Source organism: Doryrhamphus excisus, chromosome 11, assembly GCF_030265055.1.
Source record: "Doryrhamphus excisus isolate RoL2022-K1 chromosome 11, RoL_Dexc_1.0, whole genome shotgun sequence".
Classification (NCBI taxonomy): domain Eukaryota; kingdom Metazoa; phylum Chordata; class Actinopteri; order Syngnathiformes; family Syngnathidae; genus Doryrhamphus; species Doryrhamphus excisus.
In genome coordinates, this window is record NC_080476.1 from 7171686 (window position 1) to 7196636 (window position 24951).

The 24951-nt window shown below is 41.9% G+C and overlaps 2 protein-coding genes across 4 annotated transcripts; one reads left to right on the plus strand and one right to left on the minus strand.

Moving 5' to 3' along the window:
* Positions 1 to 1252: 1252 nt before the first annotated feature.
* Positions 1253 to 16938, plus strand: LOC131137825 (sodium/potassium/calcium exchanger 3). 2 transcript variants are annotated; one of them, XM_058086167.1, is made up of 18 exons: positions 1253 to 1405; positions 1671 to 2215; positions 7052 to 7153; positions 11202 to 11278; positions 11362 to 11436; positions 11516 to 11600; positions 11759 to 11862; positions 11930 to 12004; positions 12077 to 12102; positions 12713 to 12766; positions 12843 to 12985; positions 13113 to 13279; positions 13690 to 13894; positions 13960 to 14126; positions 14210 to 14324; positions 14405 to 14517; positions 14604 to 14669; positions 14754 to 16938. In XM_058086167.1, the coding sequence occupies exons 2-18, from the start codon at positions 2113 to 2115 to the stop codon at positions 14862 to 14864; spliced, it is 1788 nt and encodes a 595-aa protein (XP_057942150.1). In that variant the 5' UTR covers positions 1253 to 1405; positions 1671 to 2112; the 3' UTR covers positions 14865 to 16938. The 2 variants fall into 2 exon arrangements, with proteins under 2 accessions (XP_057942150.1, XP_057942151.1); XM_058086168.1 differs by having other exon boundaries at positions 1383 to 2215.
* dpf2 (double PHD fingers 2) lies at positions 15919 to 24494 on the minus strand. 2 transcript variants are annotated; one of them, XM_058086169.1, is made up of 12 exons: positions 24372 to 24494; positions 22749 to 22909; positions 21437 to 21544; positions 21172 to 21350; positions 20485 to 20577; positions 20333 to 20411; positions 20117 to 20158; positions 18588 to 18725; positions 18379 to 18510; positions 18201 to 18313; positions 18057 to 18138; positions 15919 to 17484 (listed from the first exon to the last, which is right to left on the minus strand). In XM_058086169.1, exons 1-12 carry the CDS (start codon positions 24401 to 24403, stop codon positions 17402 to 17404), a joined length of 1242 nt encoding a protein of 413 aa, XP_057942152.1. In that variant the 5' UTR covers positions 24404 to 24494; the 3' UTR covers positions 15919 to 17401. The 2 variants fall into 2 exon arrangements, with proteins under 2 accessions (XP_057942152.1, XP_057942155.1); XM_058086172.1 differs by lacking the exon at positions 20117 to 20158.
* Between the last annotated feature and the right edge of the window lie 457 nt (positions 24495 to 24951).

Sequence of the window (24951 nt, forward strand, 5' to 3'; positions counted from 1 at the left end):
AAACACCAGCCAAAGAAGAATGTGTTCTTATCCCTGCACTGACATCGGGAGGATGTATGACAACAATGTGCTGGCCTACTGGTCTATGTCTTTATTTGGGGTTGAAGCACAGGATGGAGTCCCCATACACACACCTCAAGGGCTTAGCACTACTTTGACTCAGCTGTAAATACAAACCTTGTTCGTGTTTAGACTCACAGCCTTGTATATTCTATTTCACTTGTGTGTGTGTGGAGAAAATGCACGTTTTGCCTGATTTTCAAGGAAGAGATGGCATCTTCATTTATCACAACACTGACACCCGACCTACTGTACTGTACATGCAGGGTTGCTGAAAGAGATTGTTGCCATTTGACCACTAGGGGGCACTTTAATTAGACGCATCAGCACAAAGTAAGGACAATTCCAAGGACCCCTGACTGTGTGCCCCCCCCCCACACACACAAAACAGACATGTGGTGACAACAGCTGCCCAAGGAGGTCCAATGTGTTTTGTTTTCATTGATCCAGCATTTGTGGCGGCACGCATGATTAATACCGCATGTTGAATATGACTGATGTGATTTTTTTGTGACCCGTTTTAATGAGCATTTTATTTTGACATTTGTCATTGGCACCAGATGGTTGTTACTATATTAGTCACACGAGAGTGACTTACGTTAGTCTTTTTCAAGAATTTGTGTCGTAATACCTGTAGAGCAAGCAAGAAATGTCTTTCTTGGCACACACACAAATGATTAATCATTAATAAAATACACGTTTCATTTATATTATACAGAAAACTTGTGCTCAGTAGGTAGGCCTGTTAGGTGTTTTTTAACAGCTCTTATCCAATCATCTGTCCTGCCTTGCCAAGTGAAAAAAAACAATGCTTTTGAAGCTATGACTGACAGCTGCATTAACCCATCAACTTCGGAGTTTGGCTAGCAGGTGTGCTGAAAGGGGACCTATTATGCTTTTTCTATTTTTCTGACCTATAAATGTTGTTAGAATGTTGTATTGTCATATTGAATTATGCCAACGTTTCAGATAATGAGGTTTGCACATATGGAAGTGAGCCCTGAAAGAAGTTTGAGTTCTCGGTTGACCAGTCCAGGGTGTACCCCGCCTGTCGCCCAAAGACAGCTGGGATACCAGCGACCCTAATAAGGATAACCGGCACAGGAAATGGATGAATGGAAGCCAATGAAATACAGCTGTGCGGGTTATCGTATCAATACAAAGTAACAAAAATGGGTCGCCCTTATCATGACGTCAGTATCTTCCGGTTCTTTCATTGGCTGATCAAGGCTAGCAAGCAAACGTACCTGTTGCTAATGAGACAGCGTGGACGAGTTTGCTTGAAAGTAGAGTTTGTTTTGCTTTTATGTCTTACTTAAATACGTAGTGTCAAGCAAGATAAATGGTAAGTTAATTGAAGCGTGTGCCATTTAAAACTCATCGCTAATGCTTCATATTTATGTTTAATTTTGTAGGAGGGTAATTTTTAGTTTGTTTTCAACATTAAATGGCTTTCCGTAATGTCTGCGCGTACAGTACGTTGACAGCACTAGCTATGGTTATTAGACTAAGATGGCAGTTAGGTTTTATATTAGAAATGCGTAGCTGGAGGGAAGCAGTGTAAGTAATGCCTTGTCAGTGGAGGGGGTCAACATCTGTTGTATGTTTAGGGGTCTGTCGCCGACTGGTGGTCACTGACTGGAAGTGCAAGTGAGAGAGGAGAGGAGAGGAGAGGAGGGAAGAAGAAAGGGGGCGCTTCCAGCATGTCGCCTCCTGTTGCTGCCCCTCACTGTGGGGGCTGCTGTCGACCTTTCAGCCTGCTCACATGAGCACAGGCAGCCTCTGCTTCTTACGCCGTGACTCGCCATGAGTTGGCCGGAGGGTGGTGGCACTGGAGCGGCCTGACCTCTGCTTTGAATGTGGACGGGGAAAACCAAAGTGGGAGGGTTTTATGATTTTTTTCCACGCTGTTCAGCAACTTATTACAGGAGGTGGTAGTCGTATAGTAAATGGTGGTAGTTTGTTCCGTGACGGGGGCTGTCCAAGTGGGATACAAGTGTCAAGACAGGGCGCAACAGATGTTTTTGTAACGGATATGCGGGCGGTGGAGGAATGAGAGCAGCAGCGAGGCACCGGCGGCCCTTCCAGCGGTTCTGCTGCTGCGGAGTCGGACTGCTCGCCGTCTTATGGCTAGTTCAGGTCATCTACGCACCAGGTGAGACATCTCATCACACACGCCGTTGAAATGAATGCATCCCTTTTAATTATCATTCTGTAAATTGTGTAAAATATGGCACAACCTAAAAATCCTTTTCCATTAGGTACACCTGAATATATCTAGTGCAGAGGTGTTAAAAAGTATTTGTGGGCCACGTTTATTGTTAAAATAAAGCAAAAATAGGCCAAAAATGAAAGGTTAACTGCACAAGTGTGACAAACTATAAAAAAAATCAATCATACATCTCTATTTAAATGAGTATTGATATCTTTGTAGAAGCAGAATGTTACTGCTTTTGCATCACCTCATTCTGTCTGGTAAGTGCACATTGTTTATTCTAGTGGTTCTCAATTATTTTCTGTCTTGCACCTCCTATGGGTCAGAAATGTTGTCACGCCCTCTCACTCCAGCTTTGAAACACAATTGAGAACCTGTATTTATTTAGCTATACACACTAATTCTGGTAACCTTAAAAAATTACAGTTGACCCTTCAACACCACACCTTGCATCCCCCCACTCCATTATTTGAGAAGCGCTGTTTTAATAAGAGTTCTGTTAATAAGAATAGTAATGGGATGTACTGTAGCACCTTGTTTAGGAATTGGCTGTTAAAAAAGAAAGAATATGCATGTTAATATTAAGTTTTTAAGTATTTACTTTGATTTTTAGAATATTCAGTCACAGCATAAAGATTACGCAAAGACACATTTGGTGTGTCAAAATCCAATCACCGAGGATCACGTCCACCAAGTATCCAATCATGGTTGCGAGGAGAATAAAGGATTTCTGCTGCATGTCCTTTCTGTCAAAGGATGTTAAGACAGCGTCGTTTGAAATTTGATAGCTTTTCTTTTTTGTTTATGTCTGCATCCTGCTTTATTTCGTACCATTTTAGACCATGTCCGATAATAATGTCACCTCTCCTCTCTAACCAGACATGTATACTGGTATAATCCCAGCAGTAAACACTGAAACAAGCGATGGAAAGGTCGGCAGTGGTATGGAGATGATGATGTTTTGAGAAGCAAAATGCTTCACTTGTGATTCCACCAACCGGCCGGAATTACTATCTTCAACTCCAAAATCACTGCTGACTGAAAAAAAAATCTATCCCTTTAAGGCATTTATATTGTTATTGAATGACAAATTATTATGTGTTAGATTATGCCTAAGACCTGCTCCCATCACCTTTTACACTCTGCACACTCTACACATTCAGCAGCATCAGCACCTGTGTGGTGCGTGACTGTGTGTGTGTCATAACCACACAATGCAGGGCTACTAAATGGTTGCATTTTGCCACTAAAATGAGACATTGGGAGTGAGTTTTTCATCTACTCTCCAAAGTGAATTGACAAGGGACGCCCTTATTGACGACAACTTGTCACAGTCTAAGCCTATCAATGCAAGTCGCCCTTAAATTTTATGTCAGTCGGGGGCCACTATGCCCCCCGGAGCCCTGTAATGGCCTACATGGCAGGTCAACTTTTGTCTTCCAATGGTGTCTTAGCAAAAGAGCGGCATCATTTATATTTAAACTGCGTGTCACAACCAGGAGAGGATATTTGATCCCAGACCAAAGGCTGTTGAAAGTTAAAAACACTGGACGAAACATGTGCTCTGTTGTTTGTAGTGCTGACAGCCAGGTTACTTCTGCCATACCTGGACAATGTTAACACATGTACCATTACAAGTCGCACCATTTATGGATGTGCTCATCCAGCTTTGTAGCTGTGTTTTTTGCCCCAATAAAGATGGAAGACACATCCACCATCTTGGAGAAAAGTGATGCTTACATTGTCTCTGTGTTTTTGTTGGTTGTTGGATTTTAATCAAGCCTTAGTTTGCTTTATAGGGCATCGTATGCCAATAACCTGCTTTTGATGTTAGCATGTAAGCTAACAGCTGGCTATAATAACAGAGTAGCTACTTGGCTAGCTAGCTGATCTAGCTGGCTTCACTGTTAATAAGACAATAACATTACATTAGAATGTAAAGTGGGAGATGTGTAGTGAGACTTTAGGAAGCTGTTCTGTCCACAGTGTGATTGACAGGATCAAATGTGGCATGTCTACTACTGAGTCAGCCGACAGTTGTTTGGAGAAACAGAGGGGCAAGCGTTGGAATGGCACGTTTGAAATATGTTACTGTATATAGGTCTCATTTACCATAATGTTTTTTGTTTTTTTTTAGGCCTGTCATGATTTGGTTTATCAGCAAGTGTTAGCTCTTGTTTGCTGTTGCAGACATGTGATTGTATGCGATACAATGTAACACAGAGAAACAGTTTGTTGATGTTAATTGTTGCAGTTAACAGCAATTATGATTATAATCACATACAGACATCAGCTTTCTTGCACTCTTCCTGCATATTTACACTCTAACCACTTAGCCTTAGCACAATAACTGCTCACCGGCGCAGTAAGACTATCATAAAAGGACTTTATAACGTCCCGCTTCCTCTTATGTAATGACTTTCTTGTCCTACTGTAGGTAGATAAGTTAGGAAGCCGGCTATTTGGGTTAGAACTGTATGCAGACCAAGGCTCGTATTCTGACGAGCTCACCTGACAGACTTTGACCAAATGAGCTCAAATCGGAACCATGGCTACTAGACAGATGGCCGATGATAATTTTGGGAATGCCTATGTAATGGCAAAAATAGTAACTAATTTATTTCATTAATTACTTTTAAATGTATTACTGTAATTGACTGATGCGCACCAGAGCAAGCACGCCTCTCTGTTATGACAGCAGACGGCAGCACAGTTGCACATCCGCACACAGTCTGACGCTCTTTTATAACTTTATTCTGATCTGAACACATCAACAGCAGTACCGCTCCAATAGCATATACTGTTTGTATCTCCAACTCACACACGTCTTTAGCACGTTCGTCCAGGGAACGACACAGGAAGCTAGAGAAAAACATTAATTGGATATTCTTGTCATCTTTGTAACTCTTATTTGTGGTGTACAATTTGCTACATATGTGTATGCTCTAAAATCTACTGAAAACAAGTACATTTAACTTAAATTACATGATCTTTTTGAACGCAACCCCATGCAGTGTAAAGTGTGTAAAATGTTCTGCTACTAATAGACTAATGTTGAACAAACAGCTTTTTAGATATGATTGACATATTCAGTTCATTTAGAGCTGTTAATATAAATAATCCTGTCCTGCCATTTATCTTTGTTCATTAAATACGCTAAAAATGTCTCTATTTCAAAATGGTGATTAATCACGATTAAATCATTTAAATCAGTGATTAATCTGATTAATTTTTAAGCCAATTTGATAGCCCTAGCAAGTCAAATTTCAATAATTCAGCCCCTGCTGTATGATGTCCTGCCTAATGATTGCCATATACAGTAATACCAATCTTGATATTCCAGACACAATGGTAAAAAAATACTCATGAGAAATAAATTTATTTTGCATTACATTAGTGGTGAATTTAATTTAATGACTATGATATCCCGGTATTCCGGTAAGAGTGGAATGGAAACATTTAGTGCTGAGACGTCAAAAGCTGTTAGCAGCTTTACACCAGCACCCTAGATGCTTAAGAGCGAAGCGTAGCCATGCCCGTTTGTGTCCATTGTGAGACCTCGGCCTAGATACCTGAAGTCAGAGCGCAGCATTATTATTATTATTATTATTATTATTATTATGTATTTATGTATTTATATAATTGTGCCTGTTGCGGAATAATTGAAACTTGCAATAAACGCCTGTTGTTGTGGTGATAAAGTCTGGCGCTTGTACGTATGTGTCACCTACTGAAAGCCTGTGATCAGTTACTGCATATCACAATTTGAATGAGTCTTCTATTAATGCCTTATATTTGTATTGTGGTTAACTTGGAGCTAATTTATGCTTGAAAATACTTCGTTTAGGTAGAAATACATACCATTTGCATACTTGTTTTTACTAACAGGCCATATTCTACCACAAAACGGCACGATTAATTCATGTATTCTTGAAAACCTGTGATGACAGAGTGGAGTCCTGCAATTTGAACTAAGTTGTGGTAAGGGACTACTGTATTACTGTTTTGTGGGTGTATATCACACTTTTTTTTTTTTACCACTGCCGTGTATCTAGATAGAATGAATGATTAGTAGCATAATCTAGCTAATGTTGTCTGACAAAAATAGGAATAGGTGTTGAGGAAGATGCATTTTGTGTGAAAATGGCACCAGGGTGTCACTTGCACAAACCCATTTGAATTTCACACAAGCCTAGCTGCTTTTGATGCTGTGGCATAAAAGCCTCGGTGGCGGCGCTTGTGAAATGGGCTCATTGAGCTGTAAGGTACAAAGGTACACAGAGTGCCTGGCAGCCAGTAAATGCACCGTTAAAGTGACAGTGTCTCACTATCAGCGGAAGGATCTATCTATATCTTTCTTTCGGGGAAGATAATGAGAAATATTATCTCTGTGAGTGTGTGGTGGTGGTGTGAGGGGGGGCTTGGGGCTCTTCCACTGTCGCCCCAGTAACGCTGCAATAACCGCAGCCACTGTAGAGATAAGCTGTCAAGGAATGGAACACAGAGTTAAAGTACATGCAATAAAGATCTGACTACAGATGATGACTGAGAACAGCTGAGCTGACGAATGCTTAGCTCACCCCTGCCTCACATGGTCCCTTTATTCTCCCACGTTGATGACAACAATAACAAATGACAATCTCAGTAGCGCCATCATTTTCTTTCTTCAGTTGAACACTTTTCATTGGAGAAATAATTGTTTGGGGATAAATGTGCTGTTATGCCATTGATTGGCTTTGGTGCTATGCTGACTGGTCCTTCATTGTTTTGCAACAGGGACTTCTGGGTCTCGGCCTAGCGTGGATGGCGGCATGCTGCGATGGACGCGTACGCTCATGCAAATATCTGACAACCAGAGTGTGGATCAACAGCGAGCAGGTGAGTCTCACTGGGCTCCACATAGTGAATCAATCCATCACCATGGATGGACGCATGCATTACGACTTGGTGACTCTATTATACACTCACTGGACAGTTTAAAGACCCCCGCCATTAAGTGTTAAAGGACACTTAATGGCTCAATTAAAAGCTTGTGTAATGTGATTTTGGCACCATAAAGGAAAAGTAGAGGTCGACTCGCTCTGTTTATGAGTTGACGTGAAAGGTTGCTTAGGGTTGTGATGTAATTGTAACATTTCAAGCAGGTTACCAGGGGAAAGGTTAGCTTCCAGTCACACAAATAATTAACCTCTTGGAGTTCTGATGATGACACCAAAGAAGTCTCATGGTAACGCAGTGGATGACAGGACAAATGCACACCTTCCTCATCTTTTTGTCATTTGCATCACTATGGCTGTGTTATTAATGTTCAGCTGCCACTCAGCTATCAATCAAAGTAAATTAAATACCACCTGTTATGTATGCTGCATGTGTATATGCAAGGAACATATATGCACATGGATCATTTTAAGCCTATTTCAGTGCCAAATTATTACCAAACAGCTGTATTTATTTGGACACATCTGCCCTCCGACGTGCTGGGATATCCCACTTGGAGCCTACAAGCCCCCCCCCCCCCCCATCTAACCATACCGTACACCATGGTTGATGATTGCAATAAGGATTTATTTTGTTTGTGAAGCGACAGTTTGATTTTTGACAGGCTTGACAGCAGGCCTAATCTTATTTTAGAGAGGCTTTAATGATTCCATAAGACACAGCAGACCCAGGTAGCCACCATATCCCTCAGCATGTGGTTGACAGCCATTACCGTTACATCATACAGTATGTGCTTGTGATTATGATTAGAAAAAGCAGAGGGATATTATCTCGGGGATGTCTGGCACCATCCTCTTTTCATCTCCCCCGCCCCCTTAACAAGATGGGAGATGACGTTGTCCTACTTCAGCTGACGAGTCCTCGCCAGGCTTGTTGCTAGGCAGCTAAATGCTAAGTTCTGAAGGCAAGATGATACTGCTGGACTAAAATGGGCCATAAGGAGGGGTGGCTGTCAATTCAAATTATGTAAATGATGCAATCCTCTCATAATCAATGTGTCATCAAGCTTAAGTTTTTTTTATTCTAGTGACTGTCAGGCCTCAGTATTTATTTATACTTAAGCTATAGAACATCGATATGGACTTTTTCTCAGCGCTTTAGGCCGGAACAGACAGAAAGCGGCAACACGATGATGTCGTGTTTTCATTGACAGCTGAGGTTACAGTTTAAAGCCCGCCTCCCTATTCATCTGTGTTGTATTCAAACTGCGTCAAAGGACTGCAAAATCAAAGACCAAATGCATAATTGAATTTACATTACACACCAGGAATGAAATATTCATTTTTTAATTCCTCATAAATGTGCATGTGTCGACGCCTGCTACCACTTTACTCAGCACACTGGCTTGGCTGGACGCCTCGACACCCTGCCGACTTCATGATCGATCCCATTACTGCTCCCCGCCCACTCATTCACTCAGTTTTAGAGCCATACTCTCAAACCACCTGGTAGACTCGGAGGGAAAGATGGACACATAAGGTGCTTTGTTTTGGGGACTCAGCGATATAGTCCAGGGCAAACATAGTTTGTTTTGTCTGATATTGTACGAAAAGCAGTCACCGTACAAAAATGAGGTCCAATTTGAATTTTATGAAAAGAAACTGGGGCGTACAAAAACCGAGGTTTGCCTGCTAGGGATGTCACAAGATTTATCGTCCCAGGCCTAGCCCCCGCAAAACTATTTAGTTTTCTGAACAAGAAATCACAAGATCTTGTATAGTGTAGTCATGCCAATAGTATGGCCATGTCAAGCCTCCAATTAACCCAACATGCAGAAATTGGGATGTGACAGGAAGTCAGAGTACCCACAGAAAACCCACATACAAAACCGGAGTGCTCTCCTGACTACGAAGCCAACATGCTAACTACGAGGCCACTGTGTGCCCCAAATTTGTTAAATGAAGGGAACTAAAATCTGGAATCAATATGTCGCCATCAACAAAAAAACGCCACAAACAAAAAGTCCAAATTGTATGATTGTAAGAGCATTCAGCTGTGGAGGTTGGTCTGTATTCTTTGTTATTGTTTTTGACTTGAGCCATGTGGCCAATGCATGGAAGTGTTCCGTGTTCTGGTTGCCATCTGTTGTTTAGCAGTAAAAGGACATGAAGCAAGGAGATGCTCAGTGGTGTGTTGTCAGAGTAACATTGAAGGGAACATGGACACACTTCACCGGGGGCCTCTGTGTGTGGTATAGTGCAAACACGCCATCATTAAACCACTGTTGTTTGTGTCTGTTTTCCGTCCTTCTCCCGGCACTCGCTCACTTTCCCTCTCTCTCTCTCTCTCTCTCTCAGACCTCTCCTGGGAGTGGGTAAAGGAAAAATAAATATTTTTAGACATCGTCCCGAGCTGCTGTCACTTCACTCTTTTTTTTTTTTTTTTTCATTTTTCATAAACCATGGGAAAAACACACATCCACCCCCTCTCCTGCAATCCCCTTTGCCTTTGGCTTCCTACTGCCACCCATCAAAAAAAGCCCCCTGAGGAGAAGGTTGCCATGGTAACTGCCTTCATCAGAGCAACTCCTCAAAGTGTCTATGAGAGCTCCATGTTGCAGCCTGGTGTTTCCAGTGACAGCAACACCTGAGTGTGTGCGTCTTAAGGAGCCTGGACGACTTCCAGTGTGTATAATCAGAGAGGATGCTGGGAGAAAAAGATGACGCCAGAGAAGGAACCCAGATGTCCAACACGATGCAATGTGCCCAGACAGGCTGCTTGAGAAGATGCAGCACAGCCTTCTCTCCTGTGATAACATGGCAGTTTATATGCTAAGCCGCCATGATTTAGTGCAACAGCTGTTACTAAAGGAATCTTTTTTTTTTTTTTCTTCCTTCCTGATGTCTAACGGAGCACCACCTTGACACTGGGTTGGTTAAAATGGAAGGAGAAAATATCGTGGATGCAGTAATGATGATGGCAGGCAGCACATGTCTAAACATAACTGGACAAACATTTACGTTTTCTTACTACACATGGCCAAATGTTGATTCCTCGGAAGGGGGCGGTGGGCTTTGGCTCCATGCCCTCCATTTGCTGACACGGCATTGTGAAAGATCACCTCTAGCATTTCCAATCACCAAGGATTGTGTCTCGGTGTTGGTGTGCTCTACTTATTGTGTGCCTGCGAAGCCTCCATGGGCTTGCAGCACACCAGCTATTTTTAGCACGCAGCCCCTCCCCACCCCTAGTAGTTTAAATTCATGGTGCTCGGATCCCAGTTGTAAATTGGAGTTGGAGTACTGTTCTCTGGAGGCTGTCTTTGTCAGGTTGGATGGGGAAGAAAAGCCGTCATTATTATTTTTTGCACTTGGGGCCAAACAGGAAACAGCTGCTAGTTTCACTTCCCGTGTGACACCTCTGTGGAAAACATACAGGGTTTACATCTACTTAGAGATGTCTTAAAGGAGGAGTTTATTAAATGATGAACATGCTTTTCCCCTATTCCTAATGACAGTTGGAATAGGTCACTTCAATATTTGCACCACCATTTTGCCTCCGTTTGCATGCATTCTCCAGTTAGCGTACAATATGATGCACATCTTGTTGATACACTGCTTGCTAGCATCCTGGAAGGGTTGGCAACCTGTGGCTCTGGAGCCTCATGCGGCTCTTCAGCCTCCTTGATGTGCTCCCTATGCAATGCTCAAATATTTTGTAGTATTGTTGGCAGTAAAGATCTTAACACTGCATGAAGTAAGCCATGAAAAAAACATTTCTCCTCCCAGTCAGTGTGGAACTGGTAAGGTTTTGGCTTTAGAGGAAATAACTAACTGGCTTGGGATGTCATTGCAAAAGTTTTGTGGTTTAGATAAAGATTTTGTTATTAAAGACTATTGTCAAGATGAAATAATGTACTGAGTATTTTGAGTATAATATACTGGATATTTCTATGGACTTCATATTGTCATCATGTGTGTCCTTGCAGCTATCCATGAGTTTCCAGAGGACATCTTCACCAAGGAGGAGAGGAAGAATGGAGCAGTTTTACTGCATGTACTCTGTGTGGGTACTACTAGTTAATTATTGGTGTACTATTAGTATGATGTTATTTGTTGACTCTAACCAGTCAGCTTGTGTCGTTCCAGGCCATCTACATGTTCTACGCTCTGGCCATCGTCTGTGATGACTACTTCGTCCCTTCCCTTGAGAAAATATGTGAGGTGAGAGCCAGCGCTAGCATGCCTACAACGTTTTCATGCTCAATCAATGTCCCCTTGTCTCCCCCCCCCCCCTGCACAGAATCTACACCTGAGTGAGGATGTTGCCGGGGCAACCTTCATGGCAGCGGGAAGCTCTGCTCCAGAGCTCTTCACCTCTCTGATTGGTGACTAGTTTGTCATTTTAAAAATAGAAAGACCACAGAATGGCTTTTCTGGGCACTGCAGTTCCCAGAGCGCCCAGTAGATGTCAGTAGCGGATATTCAAAAAGCACCAAAATGCTTTCATGTTGCATATGTTTTTATCTATGGTTGTGCCCGTCAGGTGTCTTCATCACTAAAGGGGATGTGGGTGTGGGCACGATCGTGGGCTCGGCCGTCTTCAACATCCTGGTCATCATCGGCCTGTGCGGCATCTTCGCAGGGCAGGTCAGAACATCTTTACAGAAGTAAACTTGTGGTAAGACGGCACAACTGATGCTGTGCCTCTCCACAGACCGTGACGCTGACATGGTGGTCCTTATTTCGAGACTCCTCCTACTACATCCTGTCCGTGCTGACCCTCATCATGGTGAGTTGCAAGTCTCATGTCTGTGCTGACCTTTTCGTCCTCATTCTAATCATCTCTTTCTCCTCCCTTAAGGTTATTTATGACGCTGTGGTCGTTTGGTGAGTCAATCGTTTATAGATCTTGCATGTTTGTCTTTGCCAAAGCTCTTGATTAGCTCTTCTTTCCATTGCGGCACGCTATAGGGTCAGTCAGGTCAACCATGGGTCAAGCATCAGTAGATTGTCCTACTGATTAGAGACTTCCAAGGCCTTATCATTTAACCTCATCGGGTCATGGATGCTTCACTTAGGAATCAGCTTTAAGAGTCATAGTGTGGGAAAATGTATGGGCTAGTCTTTTGTGGTCCACGAGCATGCTGTGGTTTAATGAAAGTGCGGATTTATGGAACAGGGACTGAATGGAATGGCAGGTTTTCATCAAATGCCAGGGTGCTCGGTGAAGGTCGTGTTGCCATATTTCACTGCACCTTCATTTTATATTTCTTTGGGCTCACTTTCAGCAGGTGCAATTAAAAGTAAAGGCATGTGGTCCTGTGTGAACAAGCGGATACAACCACATATAAATATGTGATAATAAACAAATAAAGAAATGTACAGTTAAATATCACGTGTACATCTTACTTATGATAACAACTAATGTAATAGGGCAGGCCAATGATGATCATTTTAAACCGTCCTCATCTTTGATCACATTGACTTTTCTCTTCAGGTGGGAATCTCTCCTCCTCATGACCATGTATGCCGTCTACATTATCATCATGAAGTAAGAGGCCACGCCTCCCCTCATTCGTCCGGCATCCTGTTTGCCTTTTAAATGATGTATCCTTCTTGTTTGGCAGGTTCAATGCTCAGATTATGATCGTCGTGACTCGTCAGTTCCGGAGCGCTGGGCCGTGTTGCTTTGTGTCCGAGAACGGCAGAGACGACAAGATGGCAGAAGATCCCTCAGCCTGCCACACCTCTTTGGTGCTCCTCAACAAAGGTCGGTGTTGTTCTGAGCTCCCATGGGTGCTAACATGTTCTAGCAAAATAGTATTTGTAGGTAAAATAATGATTTGGCTTTATGATGTTTAAGCTTGACACAGTAAGGTCACTTTTCCTCTCCATAGCTCAAGCTCACAATCAGGAGACGGCTCCCGTCATCATGGTAGACGAACTTCTCATCCTCAGCCCCCACAAACTCTCCTTCTCTGAGGCCGGCCTGCGCATCATGATCACCCCCCACTTCTCACCTCGCACCAGGCTGTCCATGGCGGGACGCATGCTCATCAGCGAGGTAACCCACACGCTTGGCAAAGCAACATGTTGGTTGCATATTTTCCAAAGGCTAAAACAAACAGGAAATACCGTATTGACCCACATATTTTTACCTTTCAAAAAAATAAATGAAAAGTTAGAGGAAGTGTTTTCTTGCCATCGTTCTCACACCAGTGACCGAGATGGATGGACAGTCAAAGCCTTCCATCCTATGTTACTCACTAAGCGGGGAGATATCGATAAGTGATTGGAAAATGGTTGAATGTTTATCTTATTGTTTGTCATTTATTGCTTCCAACTCTTTTTGGCTTTAGTTTTTATGACTGTGTGTGCTGCTGACCTCTTGGCAAGGTCACTCTTGTAAATGAGGTCTTCATCTCAATGGGACTTACCTGGCTGAATAAAGGATAAGTAAAATACACTTTTCAGAGGCAGAGGCTGATCCGGACTTCCAAGAACCCACGGGGAAGTGGGTCTGCTGTTGGATCCAGGGGGGGCTCTACAACCAACAGTCTGAAGCGGACGGGTTCCTGTAGCTTGGAAAATGGAGGCAGGGCAGGAGACACAGAATCCGGAGACAAGCCAGGGTTGGAGCAAGACGACGAGGGGATATTCCACCCCTTGCGCATCCCAGGTGAGGAAGTGTCATGGCTGACTAATTTGCTGCAGTGAACTGACGTGAGCTCGCGTGTGCCTCAGCTGGCTGCTCTGCACGGGTCAAGTGGGTCATCACGTGGCCTCTGGGCCTCCTGCTCTACTGTACTGTCCCCAACTGTGTTCTACCACGCTGGCACCGCTGGTTCATGGTCACCTTTGTGGCCTCCACACTGTGGATTGCTGTCTTCTCCTACCTCATGGTGTGGATGGTGAGCACCGCTATTTTCATTTATTGGATCATACACTCGTAGCGGACATTTATTGACCTGGCCATGTTGAACCTCCCATGTAGGTCACCATTGTGAGCTTCACCTTAGACATCCCAGACTACATCATGGGCATCACCTTCCTGGCTGCAGGGACCAGCGTCCCTGACTGCATGGCCAGCCTTATAGTTGCCCGACAAGGTAAAAAACAAAACAAAACAAGGAGGATCTTTTGCTTTCTCTCTGCTGCTGCTTGAGTCTGGCATGTTATCTTTTGTTAGGCATGGGGGACATGGCTGTGTCCAACTCCATAGGCAGCAATATCTTTGACATCCTGCTGGGTTTGGGTTTCCCCTGGGCTTTACGCACACTTGTGGTGGATCATGGATCAGCAGTATGCATACTAGATTTCTTTTTTTGTTAGTTTTATTCCTCATCCATGTTCCCCAACAATGCTTGTGCCCTCTTCCTCTCCCACAGGTGTCCATCAATAACAAAGGACTGGTGTATTCGGTCATCCTGCTGCTGGCCTCCGTGTTCCTCACAGTGAGTCCCCACAACAAATGCCTCCACAAGATATTCTCAAATAAATCTGGTGGACTTTACAGGACTTGGGTGACTTTCTTTCAGGTGACAAGCGTTCATCTAAACCGTTGGAGGCTGGATCGCCGCCTGGGACTTGGCCTGTTGTTCCTCTACTCCATCTTCCTGCTGTGCTCCATCCTCTTTGGCCAGATGTGAGCCCCCCCCCCCCCAAGGTGAAACCTTACCTTTTCTACCTACAGCTGCTCCTCTTTGCTGAAGCCAAAAAAGAGCGACATGGCCTTTGCTTTCTTAGCCTAGCATAGGTTCTCCCACAGTGATGCACTTTGTTAGTTTGGTTCTTACAGTATTGGATGACAACGTATGACATGAAGAAGGACTAATCTACTTCTGAATGTTGTACATGTTCACGCTGGATAATTTATTTAACAAACAAAAAAAACACTAGTTATTGGTTTCAATGTTGTTCCTAATGGTACTTTATTCTGCTGTACCACATTTAGAATATTAGCCTCGTCTATGTTTGAGTGTAATATTTACAGTTCCAAATGTAGCAGTTACAGAATGACAGCCTCCAAGCCGTCTGAGGTTCTGATGTCCTACAGTACTAGGACACCTTCAACATGTCAACTTTTTTAGCCTAGAAACATTGATAATGAAATGCATGATTAGCCTCACTACTCGTATTTGTACAGCTCCGTGTACGTTAAGAGATTCACCTAATCCTTTAGAGGAATTAGAATGATACAATTATTTAGATTCACTTTCATTTCCACACTTTGGTGGAACATTTGAATGAAGCACAAACCTTCACTGGTATTGGTTATACTTGTGAGCAGTAATGCCACATAGTGCTGCTCCTTTTATGATACAAAAATAACTACAAAATGCTCCATAGCAGATATTTTTCTATGAGAAAAATAGGATGCCAGATTTTGGTACCGATATGAAATGTTCCACCAAAGACAGAGTGGCTGTATAATTACTACTCGTCTGCTTGGACCAGACTTTCTACTTTTTGTAAATGTTCAATGATTGATTATAGATTTACAACACTGAAGCGCTGACTAATTAGTTTTGTGGTGTTTTAATATTTAAACTACATCATGTGAATAATTGTTTTTGCAGACTTTTGGGCGTGTAGAGGTGTATCTTTTGGATGTTTTACACATGTAATGATTTTGTGAAAGCTCTAGGAAACACGATGCAGTCAAATGAACCACTGCAGACTGTTTTATTTTAACAGCCTCATTTCTATGTCCTGTGGTAAACATGTTTAATATTAAAATGTGACGCTTGGATACAATATAGAATTCACCTTAGGCATCAAATTATAGACTGTTATATCTTGAGTGCAATAAATTTGTTGAGGAATGCTTCTGATTTTACCTTTTTTCTATGGGGAAACATCCAATTATGTCACTGCTGCCATCTAGCGGAGAAAACCAGCAAAACACCTGCAACCATACCGGGCGCTTCTCCTGAACACTCACCACTTGGTACAAAGGATTCAAGTTCTATTGTTGAATGAACGTAAACCAGGTCAGCAATATATGAGACACATCTCTACATTACAACGAAACTTAAACAAGGTCGTATGGATACCTAGAAGTAGCAGCTATTGACAGTATGTTGCCTTTTTTAGTAGGATTTGTTTCATTTTACTAACTACTACACATTGGTAGATGAACAACTACAAACCTTCCTGAAAGATGTGCTAATTCTGTAACAAACCATAACATAATGTAGTGCTTAGTATTTTATTTGTATTTTCCTACAATTGAAACATTCCATCAGTCACCTACAGTGATTTTTTTAAAAATTGAAAAACACTCATTATACTTTGTCGGCAGCAACGTTCTCTCCCAAAGCTGGAGGCGAGGAGAAAAAAAAAATTCCCCGCCACACAAGCCAATTTTGCGAGAAGGTTATCTGCTCTCTCAGTACCACTCATAACTGTCATGCTGCCTCTTCATTAATCACATTCTGGGCAAAGCGGCTCCAGATAACCCAGAAGCATTTGTGAGCGTGTCCAAATACAACAAGCCTTGTTCAAATGCATCTTTTAGAAGATTGCTGGGAAAGAAAGAAGGGAGCACTGTCAGCAAACTGCTAGGACACGGCAATGAAGAGCTCGATGCCCTTATGCATACGGCTTATACATACAGAACGTGGACAAGCAGGTTGGGTTTACTAGCAGGAAGAATCAGCATGGAACATGTCAGGAGTGTGCATTGGAGGGCACTGTATTTGTGTGTGTTTCAGTGTCATGTTTAGTAGACGTTTAAGTGTGATGCGGTACACCACTGCAAACACAATAAACATATTGCTAAATTGAATAGTCATGTTGCCATCGCTGTTAGGGTTTTACACAATAGTACTTATGGTGCCATGCTTAGAGTCCCTTTGAAGCTCTTGAGCCATGTTTCTTTTAAGATTAGCGTTTGGATTTTCTTAAAATCTATTATGAGCGTATGTGGCTACGGGCATGGAAAATTGTACTTTGTATTTTAGAAATATATAAATTGTAGAAAAGTGTGTGATTAGGTAATGTCATAGTCTGCAATGTGTAACAGTCATATTTGAAGACATGAGCTGAGGCCAGTGTGGTAAAGTGTACTTCCCTTTGGACAAATCTCACCCTCCCTCTGGACACACCCAAGTTCTCCTCACGTCACACCTGTGTTGATGTTGCACAACGGGCGAGGGGCGAGTGTGTGCAGAAGGAGTGGCAATCACAAGGGCGGGGCGTTCTGGCTCTGATAAATGGATGCTTTGTCTTTGAGGAGATCCAGACACAGGTGACAGCTCCAGCTCCCTGAGGGCCACAATACAATGTGTGAAGAAGTGTCAAAAAAAAGCTAGATAATGGCTCTCACTGTGGTTTGCTTGAGTCCCAAAGCTTTAGAAACGGATTTATAACCTTTCCCCAGACTGATACATCTCAATTACTTACTTTCTCATTTGTTCTGAAAGTTCTTTACATCTTAGCGTGATATGATGTACCTCACTTTATCAGGCTGGTCCGATTTAAGTGATTTCTCGATTGAGAAAAGGTGCAGCAGTAATCAGGTCCGGGGGTGCACTCGTGTGCTCATAAAATCATTTTTTCATGTAATATTCTGGCTTCAAGATTAGGAATTATTTTTAAATTAAAACCGTTTACAGTTACATGTTAGTAAATTAGTAATATTATCATATTTAGACTTTTCTCCTCATTCTAGTGGTGATATTGTTTAGTCATCCTAATCCTTGGTACATGTTGCCAAAAACGGATGGTATTATCCTTCAATCTAATAATAAAAATAATGAAATAAGTACTGAATTGTACTTAATCCTAATGTGTAACATCAGAACCTTGTATAGGAGCCTGCACATTGGGAGACCTACCTTCTGGAGGTTCAGACATGGGTGGGGTGAGACAGTACATGTGGTAACCTCGATCACAGTCGTCACAGAAGAGCAGCTGATCCTGGAAGGGAATATCATGTGACCTACAGTGCTGAGATCCCTAAAAGGTGTGTGTGAACTCACGTCGTTCTCAGAGGTGCCACACTTGTTGCAGCACTTGCACTCGATGCACTGCCAGCGATACGTCTTGACGGCTGCCATCATGACCGGCGTGAATTGCAGGCAGGAGGGGTGGCCTGCAGTCATGGCGTTTGTTTTAGCACATACTTTCAATGAGAAGGTCAGGTGCGTGGAAACCAACCTGAGCGTCCGCAGTCGGAGCAGGACACCAGCTCTTCAGACTGGCCCGTCTTGTGGTTGGTTTTGGAGTCCCCCAGGCAGAAGTCACAGTAGTTATTAGGCAGGGCAATGCCATCGGGGCCTTTCTTAGTAGCTGACAAAGCACAGACATCGCCATTCAACCAAAGTCCGTCAGGGGGACCAAAAGGACCACCGCCACCGACCACTTACTTTTGGGCTGCTCAGGCAGCGGGGGTGGAGGCTCGCTGACCTCCATCTCCTCTGTATCTTCGCCCTCTTCGTCCGCCAGGTGCGAGTGGGTGTAGTGGTAGCTCAGACCTGGACGGTTCTTGTAGCGCTTTCCACAGACTGACAGCAAGACAGGAAAACACGTATGATCACACATCAATTCTACATCCCAGCAGTTTACAGTAGCATAACACACTGCATGCCCTCCGACAAATGGCCCTATTTCCTCTAAATAGAGGCCTCGGACAAATAAATGCTCATTTAAAACAGATTTACAAAATAATGTGTCATAATAAATATTTGTATATACTATATACCAATATAAAAATCATACTACTATATAATGCTATAATAATATAATACTATGCTGTTAGAGCAGAGGCTACTACTGGAGGGAATGCAGTATTTTCAAGTGATGGTGACTTCATAAGACAAAAAAGTGTAGTTGAGTGCGTGTTCATACAGCATGCATGTGATGTACACGTGAGGATAAAGGCCACTGACAGGTGAGAGAATGTGAGTGTCATGAGATAAAGCCTAAAGACAAAGTTCTTCTTTCACGCCCACCCTGCTATGAGGAGGAGGAGGAGGAGGAGGATGATTACTCTTCAGGCGGGTGTTGGCCACATGAGTAACACAAAGCATCAAAAGCAGAGGTATGCACTCATGCTGGCGTAAGGACAATAGGTGAGGACTAACATACGAGCCCATTCTAGAATGATTGTTCTTCCCTCTCCCATCCCAGCTGGCCTGCTCTCACTCTGTATTTATTTATATGTATTTATGCTATTTCTTATTTATGCTATTTCTCTGATGAGTGGACTGTTTCCAGTCTTATTTGGAGTCATTCTGGCCATTTACTTTGGACATGGTTGCCACTCATTAATTACAAGGAGGAGGGGTGATCACATGAATTAAATGAGAAGTTAGATTAGTACTACAATTTCAACTGCTGACTCAAAACATTTTTTTTTCCCCTCACTCCCAGTTCTTGTTTTTGCATTTTGAAGCTCTACTTAGAGCCTCCTTACGATCCAGCAAAACATAAATTCTTGAAATGTCTGTCTGTCTTTTTTTTTTTTTGCAATTTTGGTTTTAAAATTTTGATCATGTTTGTATTATTCATAATACATAACAAAGCTTATATATATATATATATATATATACAATTATATTGATATGATTAATATTATATATATATATATATATATATATATATATATATATATATATATATATATATATATATATATATATATATATAAATAAACAATTATATTGATATGATTATATTGATATATAAATGAATAAGAAACGCTAAATATTTTTTTTCAATTAAATGGAATCCCTAAAAATCAAGCAGGTGTAGACGGGAAAGCAAACAAAGACTTTTTGGTCAAACAGTAGGGAACCACACAACATGAAGCGTGTTCACATAGCAAAAAACTCATAGGTGAAGAACACAAGATGAATAAAGAGCAGCATGAGACATAAGAAGGAAAGAGATGTACCTTTTTCAGAAGGTTTTGAAATATGCTTTTGTTTGATAGTGTCTGAAAGAGACAAAGAAGACGACAGCAGAGACACTCAGGAGAATGTGGTCACCAAAGTGGAAAATAACAGCCAGCGATGAAGAGCTCTAAGTAACTCCGCTAGCTCACAGGCTTAGAGAGAGGAGGGGGAGGGGGGAGATGGAGGAGATCTAGAAAATATTTGGCAACACTCACTGTCACAAGCATACGGCTTGTCTCTGTCCTCCATGGCTGCGGTGTCCAGCTTCTTCCTGTTGCTGCCCACTCCTCGACCCTGAACACACATGTCTATAAATGCTGACTTCTCTTACAAACATAAGAGTGTTCTGGTGCCAGCAATTAGTCACCTTCCCTTTGCCTTTGCCTCTTCTCTTGGGTGTGTCTTCCTCGTAGTCTTCATCATCCAGGTCATCCAGGTAGTCGTCAGGCTCAAGGATTCTCTGTGGTACAGACAGGCACATGTTACTAAGGGCTTAATACAAACACATTTGTAGCAGCGTTACATGGAAATTTCAATGGGATGGCAAGAAGTCACTAGCTATAACAGAAAAGATGACAAGCCCCTGTTGGTGATGAATAACGGCAGTTTTAAAAACCTCTAACGTTGCTATATTATGTCTAGCTGCTGTTATATATAACATATTGTATTATATATATTATATATCTCAGATGCTTAAAGAAGTAAATGGGTCCATTGTTGTCACACCTACTGATCCTGATTATTGTTCTCTGTTTGAGTAATCTAACTTGGTCAAGCCTTTTCTAACATTGATGGTGGTATCTTGGTTAGAGTAATTAATCCATTCCCAAAGGTCTCAAACCAAAATGGACTTTAACCAGGCCAAGTTCTCCCATAGAAAATAATGTAAATCTGATTAATCCATTCCAGACACCAAACAATTTGAACACAAAACAGGTGCCACTATATGAGCAATTTGTATCGGACGATATAAGCGAAAAGTTTTATCAGGGGACCCTTACATATTACAACTATTCACTGCGTCACACTGATGTCTCATACACGGGATAAGAACCTTTCTGATACGTGTGGCGGGGTTCAGGCCAGGGGTGTAATCGCTGGGGTTGGAGTCTTCCTCAGAAGCTCTGGGATCTGCAGGTGCCCGTTTCTCCAGGGACTCGCCCTTCAGGAGGGCCTCCAGGCTGCTGCCATCCGATGACAAGAGCGTATCCTTTTTGAGTCCAAAATCAAGCTCTGTGCATGGGGACAAGAGCATGAGCCAGTCATCACATAAACATCTTCAACAGATTTGATGTCCCTTTAGTAGAAGGATCAGTTACCTGACTTCATGGGGGGGAAGACGAGTCTGGGGTCCTCTGGAGGATGAGATCTCCGCTTCTTCCTCCACCTCCTGGAAGGATATGTGTAGAGCTGGCCTGGAGCCATGCCTGAGGACCATTAAAACTTCTATCAAACCCCATCTTCAACGTTCCTATAGATTCACTCAGGGCAGAATGAGGAACATGATCTAAAAATATCGAGTGTGTATGTGGCCATAGCTTATGTTTGTGACAACAGATGTGCAACAAGTGATTGTATGCTGTAAAGTTTGCCTAAAGCCCCAAGCAGCACAACCAACTTATTCCAGCATCTAAATAAGAGGCACCCAGCCAAGTGGGAGAAATGCTACTCTTTACGAGGGAACAAGATCACGCCAACCAGATGTATGTATGTCTACTTAATGTTTTGGAAAATGGTGCATGTCTTCCTCCTTTCAGACTACATTTTTAAAACAAAACTGCTGGCACTTCCAGGAGGGGTTACTGTGATCAAAGGGTTTTTTTTTTTTAGATCAACCACAGTAACAGCAAAACTTGTTTTGAATTATCCCTAGTCATTGTACTTAACCCGAAAGAAATGCGATACACACACTGACAAGCCAACTGTACATCCTCACTTTAACAGACCATGTGAACGAAAGAGACTTTGGCTTAATTGGTTCCAGACACAACCGTGATAAGTGAATTTCTGGAAAGTTGGATTCCTTATTTATAAATGGAATATGTTCATAGAGCATAAAAAGAACTATTTACTACTTTCTTAATACATTTGTGACACTATTAGAGCCCTCCAGACACAGAATAACACCCGTATAGTCACCTTTAAACTCGTGTTACCCAATACAGTCAACATAATACTACAAAATAAGTCAAATACGTATATTCAAGTTAACATTGGGAGAGTTCCTTGTTTATTGTTTTACTTCCAGGAATTCTTGGCGGTAACACTTCCCCGTTATACAACATTAACAGTGAAGTGTGTTCACAAGCATTAGAATTTTGATCATCAACCTTACAACATTAGATCATTACTGACAAATAGTTACTGACAGAGTTATCAGTGTAAAACACTACATACTGTATCTACATAGTGTCTCTCAATGAACTTTGTAAATGTATTTGTATTTTGGTTAATTTAAGCTTGAAAATACTTAATTTTGAGAAAAATATGTAAAATTTGCTTAAATATGCATATTTTTGACTTGTAATAGGCCACAGTCAACCACAATACAGTAATGATTTATTAATTAACATATTTTTTTAAAACTTGATATAATAAACGACATGTGGTGAGGGATGCGTGTAGTCCTACCAGGCCCTCTGTGCCTCTTCTCCATCCAAATGTAGCAGTTGCTCTGAGCCACGCCGGTCTGAGAATCGAGGAAGGGCATGCGCACACTCCTCTCGGCGCAGAGACGAGCATTGTAGTTATGACATTGCTCCATTGCATCTCTGTAGTATTGCTCTCCCAACCTGGTGACAAAAAACAAGCATACTGATAAAAAATATATATATATCTATATATATATATATATACACATACAAATCAGGACTTTTTGATATCAGGATCTGACCTGTCTACCATGTAGGCCGCGGCATGTGTGCACCAGTGTATTCAAAACAGTTGGTACTGTGCAGACCATTTTATCTGCATATAAAATTCTCAGGTGTTTACATCACTGAACTAGGCTAACTAAAACCCTGTCTTCACCTCACCTAGGGCAGTCTCATCTCGAACACCGGGAGGGGGGCCCAAAGAACAACCAGATTGAGCAACATACCACCACAATTTCCGTCTAATGTTGACTTCTGCTCAGACACCGCAACACAGGAAAAAGAAATCACAGTGTTGCCCAAACAAAAAGCTCTGGTTCAACAGCCATGTGAACGAGCTGCTCAGACCCCAAGACATACTGTAGCACTGAGATCAGGTGACAGGGTGGAGTACAGTAACACCAAGAGGCATTTCATTTGCCATGCAGAATGACAAACAATGCAGTTGAATGGATGTCTTACCAAGACAAAACACTTATATCACCCAAAATACGACAAATGTGTCACATAACTGTAAAAAAGTACAATTTGCTTCACATTGTAAAGAATGTGTTTGATTAAAAGTCTTGTTTCTCCCATCAAACTATAGATTGATGAAAGTTTAACACTAGCTAGACTATACATATATAATTATTATAAAAAATATTACTATTATAAAAAAATGTCACAATAAATATTGTGGTATTGTTTTCACACACCAAAAACAATTAGAACGATACAGGAAGACAAATAATTATTGGAATTAATAACAGCTTCGGGTTTCCATGGTAACTGACCCGCGCACCTGTCGTAAACCGTCGACTCCAAGTGGCACCCGAATAACGACCCGGAAACGCAGTCGTTTTCAATAACTTTAGTTATGAGCATAAAGTCCTATAATTCGCAGAGCAATTCGGTTATACCGTTGAGCATGTGTGACAAAATTATTTTCATTGGATTGAAGAAGAAATCACCTTAAACGTCCACTAAACTAGTTGCCCCCAAAAACGCCAACTTTGGCTAACTTCAGCGAATTAGCTTGACAGCCACCCGGCAGTTGTACTAACCGATGTGAGATGTCTGGATGGAATATTAAAAATGATTCCAACTATTGCCACACAAAAACATTTTTACTCACACATACATACATATATGCTGTATGATTAATAGTAGACACACATTTATTAAAAGTCGTCACCAGCGTGCCTGCTAACTATTCGTAGGATATGACTAACACGACGCTGGACTGCGTTAGATAACCTTCATGAGTCCCTGAAAATGTTGCCTGAGCTAGCAAGTGACGCAGCGAGATGTGGTGTCATAAAATGATAGCCACTCGGTGGTTGCGTCGGTCTGTCGTCGAAAAGCGAGTGGAGTGTTTAAAAAAAAGTGGAACACTTACAGTTTGACAACATTCTCGACAACAGCTGCCATCTTGCTTCAATACAGGGCGAAGTGGCTGCTGGGTAATAATCTCTCCCCTTTGACAGGTGACCCCTTAGCACCACCCTGTGGTAACTTTGAGTCATTACCGCTACAAATTGAGTATTTACGTATACCCATGTAAAAAAAAAAACATGAGGGCGAAATAACAAATATTTATCAATAAACACTCATCATCCAATCACGGAATTAAATCTGTACATCTATTGTTGACTAATAAAAATAGACCAACTAATTATTCAAAACCCCAAAGGACACTCAATTTTTGATTAAACCATGTTTTATTATTCCTAGTATTGTAGCTGTAGATACACAAGTCAACAAACATTTTTCTCGAATTGTAATGAAAATGCTCCACGGCACACTGACACCATGTGGAAAAGTCTGGTATTACAGACAAGTACCTGAAAAAAATGGACAGCAATTACACTTTTTGCAATAAGGTGAATTAGTAACAGTAGTAGTAAGAGTAACAACAGTAGCAATAAGGATCATAATAGCAATTAATAATAGTAGTGGTATTAACAGCTCTGAATTAC

Excerpts from the sequence above, each read along its gene's own strand:
- LOC131137825 (XM_058086167.1), top strand. The coding sequence starts at position 2,113 with ATGAGAGCAGCAGCGAGGCACCGGCGGCCCTTCCAGCGGTTCTGCTGC. Across the intron at positions 11,601-11,758 it reads GCTCTTCACCTCTCTGATTG|GTGTCTTCATCACTAAAGGG; the intron begins GTGACTAGTTTG and ends TGTGCCCGTCAG. Across the intron at positions 12,986-13,112 it reads TTTGGTGCTCCTCAACAAAG|CTCAAGCTCACAATCAGGAG; the intron begins GTCGGTGTTGTT and ends TCCTCTCCATAG.
- dpf2 (XM_058086169.1), bottom strand. The coding sequence starts at position 24,403 with ATGGCAGCTGTTGTCGAGAATGTTGTCAAACT. Across the intron at positions 21,545-22,748 it reads GAAGAGGCACAGAGGGCCTG|GCATGGCTCCAGGCCAGCTC; the intron begins GTAGGACTACAC and ends AATGGTCCTCAG. Across the intron at positions 20,159-20,332 it reads CAAGCCGTATGCTTGTGACA|ACACTATCAAACAAAAGCAT; the intron begins GTGAGTGTTGCC and ends TGTCTCTTTCAG.